The sequence below is a fragment of the Varroa destructor genome, unplaced genomic scaffold (assembly GCF_002443255.2).
Source record: "Varroa destructor unplaced genomic scaffold, Vdes_3.0 BEIS01000004.1, whole genome shotgun sequence".
NCBI lineage: Eukaryota > Metazoa > Arthropoda > Arachnida > Mesostigmata > Varroidae > Varroa > Varroa destructor.
The window spans coordinates 50,469,669-50,476,540 of NW_019211457.1; the positions used below are offsets into that span (position 1 = coordinate 50,469,669).

A 6,872-nucleotide genomic window follows, 5' to 3' on the forward strand; every position below is an offset into this window, starting at 1 on the left:
TTACCGACGCTCCGGCACCGGAAGGGCCATAATCAACGGCTCTCGCCCCGTCTAGGAGAGGGCAACCAGGCTACAAAACAATCCGCTCGACTAGCGAATACTTCACAATCGAAAGTTAGTACCGCTTGATCAGCTTGCGGTACTCTGAGGAGCTGAAGACAGTAGGCAGCTGGCGAAGCAGAAGATGAAGACCAAGCTGTGCTTAGCCCTTCTGCTGGCCCTAGTGGCCGAACAGGTGTCCTCACAACGACTCCTTGGCTTAATGGCCAGTGCTGGGCTTATGCGCGCTTTACGAAATCGCGAACAGCAACAGAAAGAATCTCCTTCACCACTAAATCAACATCAACCTGAACCGGTGCCTGGAGGATATCCCGGTTCGCCCCCACATGGGCCAGTTGGATTCAGACCAGCTGGGTGAGTCTTGTTGGATTTCCTTTGAACAGAAACGTGAAGAAGCTAACTGTGAGTTGAAGGATGAGGTTCAAAAATAGCTTCTCGTGCTATCGCCAATTAGTCAACTGACTATGAATATGTTCTTGTTCAGCGTTAATCATACTTCTCTTGATCTGTTAGTTGAGCTGATGATCTAGCTTTATGTTTTCGATCCTGTGCAAAGCATTAACACCCGAATGACTAGCGTAATGCAAATCGGTATCATTGATATATCCGGATTTACCAGAAGATTCTAACATCGGAACACGATCGTGATCAATACGATTTAGCTTAAACTATCGAATATTGACGAATCACATATTGTTACAGCGGCTTCAGTGAATATGGATACGGAGGGTATGGAGGAGGATCAGCCGGATCAAGTCTAGAGGGAGCTTCGCCATTTGGCGCGGCTTCGTATGGCTATCCAACTTTCAGTCAGTTTGGATCGAACTCGTTCGGCGGTTATCCCGGGAACAGTGTTGGATTTGCGCCATCTTCAGCCTTCCAAGGCTACGGGGGTTCATCTGTGGGCGCAGAACATGTAGCTTCTGCTAGCCAGCAGAGTTACCAAACTGCACCTGCCGGCTCGTACGGACAATCATCGTATGCCTCGCCTTCAGTCGGCTACGGAAAAGGTTATAGCGGACAGGGGCAAAGCTTCCAATAGGCTGCTAACTTTCTTTCTCGAAGACTATCCTTCCTATTGCTGACCTCGGCTGAAGACTCCGACGCTTCTCGACTATCCGCAAACCATCAAATATGTGCTGTGTGTCCCTAGACGTGACAGTGTCATTAGTAGCGTGGTATCGTCTCGTGGCGTGACCCTAAGCCCTCAACGTTAATCTAACCTCCCTAAGCCTGCTATCTACCCTTTTGTCCCTTTTCCATCATATAGCCCAACTATGCAATGAGTCAAAGTTTCCTGTCTCTTATAATTTACTCCTTTCTCTTATCGTTTTTGATTTTTTTCCAGTCTTTCTGTTCTCGTTCTAGTTCTTTACTTGCTCTGTTCCTGTGTGTTCCTGTTCATTCTTTCATGTCTCATACTTTCGTCTATCAACTTGCCTCATTCGTCTACAACTATTCTATGTTTCTAACCTTTTCTGCGGCCGCGCTGGTGCGGCTTGCGAGCAGTGCCAAAGATTTCCTCCCGTTTAACAAACGAAGGTTAGTCCTTAGTAGCAGACGTCCCTAGTTTATTGAATGTTTCATGTGGGGTATTACCGCTGGTGGAAGTGATGCGTAACGAGAATGTCAATATTCGCTATACACTTTCCTATATTGCTATATTTTACCCTCGACCTGTTTTTTCTGGTGTTTGGACCCGAACCGTGTTTATCTGGCCTAGGGCCTCCAACTCAGATAGCCTTTTTAGCCTGAGATCATCAACGGCCGCATGATCTTCAAAAAAAGTTCTTAAAGGTGTAAGTATTCTTTGACACACAAGTCTAGCGTCTAGCGCCCATTTGTTATCTGGTAGCTGCTTCATTAACTCTACCATTTGGAGACGTTTCAGAAATGGAGGAGATCCTCGCCCGCGATACCGGGCCTTATCCTCACTATCCTATAATTTCCATTTCGCTAGATGTATATTCTTCCGGCTACCTTGAGGCCACGCTTTTATTTGAAGCTCCCATCATCATTACCTAATAACGATAGGCTCGTTAGTCCCTGGCCAGCTTGGTGATGGTGTCTTTTAGGTTGCAATCCTGCGAGTTCCGGTTAGACCTAAATAAGTAGAGTTAAAGATAACCTTAAATAAAGTGCTGCCAAGAAATTCTGTAAGTTTAAAGACGAAATAAAAATGCTGCTTTTGGGCCTCCCCGAAGCTTACATATATTCGGTAAAAGTGACGAGATGTTAAAAATAAATATTAGTCGGAGGTTGATTTACTACGTTGACGGGTCGACGGAACACCGTTGCCGACCCGTATTCATCGATCCACGAAGCACACTGTAAATATTCTAGTCGTTACATCTTAATGTTATATGTAAATTAACAATAAATTAATGTTTCTATAAACGTTGTATACTTGTGTTACATTACTGATGGTCTAAACCTTTTCGGCTAGTCCATTTGTAAACAAGGCCCAATTTATCGCCAATACTATAATACGACTTGGGCCTTCAGCTACTATTCGGCTATTATGCTAACATGTCCATACCCTGAACGTTAGTACGGTTAAAGAAATGTGGTTAATTTAATTAAATTCGGATTTAAAATTAAATGCATCATCAAGTTAATTAGACTGATAGCGATCAACAGTAAGATAGATTTCTACTCATTATAATGTGTGGTCACTTATTTTCTTTGGAACTTTTGGAAACAACAATTTTTCCTTGGAAAAACTAAGATTTCCGTGGTTTTCTCGTCTGTACCCTACTGTCATGCTGTATTCGAATCAATAACCTGCGTTGCTGATTTCCAAGCGAGCCCGTTGTTGGTATGAGGCAGAGCAGTGACTGATAATGGTAATACCGTTGTGGGATACTTTTCCTCCTAGCCATCTGAATCTGGTTTTTCTGAGGGAAGGGTAGATTCCTCCGTAACAGAGCACACTAGTAGCAGGTTCCGCAAAGTGCATAGAATGATGAAACATTTTTTTAATTTATCACGCAGAAAATTGACTGAGGCAGTTTTATTGCATGTCTCAGCCGATAGGAACGGTCAAGTAAGTTGTCTGTCATTTTACTCAGACACAAGCGTAATAATAACAATGATTCCCTAGATTTAGCATACCTTTCGAAGGTATAATCGATTCGCCTCCTTTGTGCGGTGACTTTGCTTATAGAAGCATGCTTGTAGGCTTTTGGACAGAGATTTTGTATCAATAAGGTGATAAGCCAAGAAACGTAGTGGCATAATAATCAGTATCGATATAAGTACTCAATCCCGTCCATAGATAATTCAGATCCCAGCATATACGTGCTATCTGGTCCAAAAGTCAGCAGGTTAAAATGTCATGGTCATCATTTTTTCTAATGTTATTCATAATTTGTTTGTTTTAGCTCATACATTTGCCCTTATATCTCTCCTCTGCTTATTAGTAGTTTTTTTTTTTTGCTATATTCCTTTACTTTATCTTCCCGATCCATCTTTTTTTCTCGAAACAACGTTAACGTGTGCCTGTCTGCCGCTAATATACCGCTGCACTGTGCGCTGTCCGGCGAATAACGTGCACATGCAGCAGGGTTAAACGACAACTAAACTGACAGGCCGACCGATTTCCTGGCAACTTTGGAGCTGTACAACTCCCGTTCATCCGTTTCCGAAACAACAAACGCTTCCGAGGCGATTAGACTAACAGCACGATCCTCTGTATCCCATTGTTACAACAAAACCTCCGGTTTATTTCCACTCCAATCAGCACAGACTATGGATACAAACCGCGGCATCAAACTTTCTCGCAGCTTAAGCTATGCCTGCATCGACCCAAAGTGGTAACCTCCCCTCGATATCATGGACAACTACGTTAAGACATCGCGTAATTTATTATAAGAAAGCGCGTAATTTATTTCTTGCAAACATTGCTAATGAAGACGTTGCTTTTTTGTGTGGAGAGTATCAAGCGTGAGGTTCGACACGAAAACAGTGTTTTATTTATCCTGCATTTTTACATTTCCAGATGATAACTTACAGCATGATTTGAAGTCAAATTTGACAATGAGGGAACTACTTATTAATTGCGTGAGCATACTGAGCCCGTATTTAAACTAATCCTAAGTTTCTACTTAAACTTAATTATACAAAAGTGGTTTGAAAATAAGTTTTAATTAGCATGATAGCAAGCTGATAAACACTCACTTTTTTGAAGGGGAGCTACCCGTCCGACATTCCGGAAAATGTGGAAAACTAAATCTGCGCGTGGGTAGAAGTAGATTTCATGGAACTGAAGTCCAAGCGAACTCATTATATTCATGGACACTTCATTCCGTAAGGGAATTAGACAGGCTTTTAGATTATTTATTAATTAGATAAGATTTCAAAAAAGTTGTATTGGTTACAACAGTTAACGACGTTTGCTGGAACGAAGTATACATATATATGTGCCACTAAAAGTTTCCCATTGTCCTTAATAAAAGCATTTGTTAAATGGTAATTATAAACACTATCCACTCTTCAAGCGATACGTCCTGCGGAGGACTCAGTGGTACATTCAGAACCGGTTCATGTGAACTCATTAGCGTAAGCTACAAATTTACAAAGTGTCAGCGTAAGATTTACCGGTCCCTTAAGGATTTATCAATACGCTCTCCTCATCATTTTATTTATCTATCTTACGATAGCAGGGAACCAAGATCATGCAAAAATGTTTGTGCCTCGTCATAGTTGTACTCCAGCCATCAAGTTAATAAATTCACAAATGTTTCTCGGAAACTAACGTATAGTCACTTCACTGTTGTTTTATTTACTTAGTTTGTAGTAGCACGAAGCTTACTTTGATCTCGTACTTTAGCATATAGATGCTTAAATAATCAAACTTGGGATCTCTGCCGAGTTTAGGCGTGCATATATTCATGAAGGAAAACCGAAATTCGAGCCAGAAGACGAGCTTTAAAAACTTTAAAATGTTATGCCAATACTCGTTTCTAGAAACTCTGTCGAGAAGCTTCATGAAACCGCTATGTGGGTATCAAGCCGGGTTGTCTCTTTCTGAGAGGGTTAACGTCCCGCTTGATAGAATTATGCCTAAAAATGATACCGGACGTAAAACTGGAAACATTGACAATTTATGTCAGTACATGGTGTACGGGTCAATGGTCTTCTAACTTCAACAAGACTCATGAAATTTTTGTGTTAATCTGTCCTAAAATCATTGAAGTGGGCTGTCTATTAAAAAAAAAAAAGTTTTCGTTCAAGAGTCTTGGCCAGTTTCTCTAATGCTTGGTGAACGTCCGCAATGCTTTCGAAAAATATGCACTGCGCACCTTCTCCCGTATACATAATCGCTAGAACAAAAATATTTTTATCAGACCTATGCGGGATGCGCCAATAAATCCTAGCTAATTAACTTCAATTTCCGTAGCCATGTACTTCCTTAAAAATAGTACTTAGAAGAATTTTTTGAAAACTTCAAAAAGCATCCCTGAAGAAGACTTTTGCCGTGTGTAGCTGTCGCTGGTTTTGTCGCTGGTAACTTCTTACCCGAGGGTGTGTGTGTGTGTTTTGTAGTCCACTGGCTACTGTTGTTTGAAATTCACAAAGTACCATTTAAAATTAGTCGTGAATAACATGCCTTTGTTAAGTCGATACCCACTGGGTTACCAGTCTAATACACGGCGCACAATAGGCTACAATTTGGGATGCTTTGTAAGCAGAAGATGCTTGGTCAACTGCTCAAATGTCTAAAAATCCAGTTTCTGTCGAAAAGACTGCCGTGAACCAGTTTTTTTTGTACCTGTTCATTCCATTCATACCATTCAGCAAAATATTAATTTCCAATTTCGCCATTGTTTGCCAGAAGCAGGCACTAACTAAGTTGTAACTGAATGGAGTGTACAAATATAGCGAGGCAGCATGAAATTAGGTTTACTAGTTAATTATACTAGTAGGACTTGATGCAGGCCATGGAATGATCACTGGTCATCAGTGGCGCTTGCAGGCATCTGTGTTTTATATGCTAGAGCTAGTCATTTAATTACAGTCCAGCTTTATGGCGCTTAATCGCTGAACTACGTTCCACTGAATCGCGTTCAAGTTAGTAGCGTTTGTGCAGTTCTGTTAAAATCATCGTATATCCTCATATAACATCTAAATAACGCAGTACGAAGCCAGAGGTCTTACCTCTAAAGTGATACGTTTTCCCGTAAATTTTAAGATGCGACGTAAAAACTTGAAAATGTTGTTAAATGAAAAGATCGAACCACGTTCATCTGTAGGCAGGTGCGTGTTCTATCCATAAATGTGTCAATAATTAGCTGAACTGGTTTAACATTGAAAACATTCGTAGACGAGTCAGCAGTAATTTTTTCAGCTGACTTAAACTTCAGATATGAAGATTTTCTAGCAGAAAATTAAGCCGATATGAACGAATACTTCTGTGTACTATAGATATATCTAAAAGTGCTTAGGAAGGCAGACTCAAGAAACCAAATCCTGTCTTTGGCATTATTGTCTTACCAATTTCGTACCTGAGCTATTCACAAACACTGCTTACACATAGCTGAAAAAAAACACCAATAAAGATAAGAGCATTCTCGTCTTTAGTATGCTTTTCGAGACTTCTAAATCTATTTTACATTATCTATTTTTTTATATTGTTATACGAAGAACTTTCTTGAATACTTGGGGAGCGGTACAGAAAACGGCAATCTCGCAAACTGTTGATGTCAGTGGCATCCGACAAATTTTAAATCTACCCTGTGGCGCGAATACCCTTTACCGACATTCGTTTTCGGATTGATACATGATTTTTGGACACACTGTCTCTGATTCAC

At 40.8% G+C, this 6,872-nt stretch overlaps 1 protein-coding gene across 1 annotated transcript; it reads left to right on the top strand.

Moving 5' to 3' along the window:
• On the top strand, window positions 1-2,464 carry LOC111249221 (uncharacterized). Its single transcript, XM_022802781.2, has 2 exons — window positions 1-414; window positions 763-2,464. Exons 1-2 carry the CDS (start codon window positions 185-187, stop codon window positions 1,100-1,102), a joined length of 570 nt encoding a protein of 189 aa, XP_022658516.1. The 5' UTR covers window positions 1-184; the 3' UTR covers window positions 1,103-2,464.
• Window positions 2,465-6,872: the final 4,408 nt, after the last annotated feature.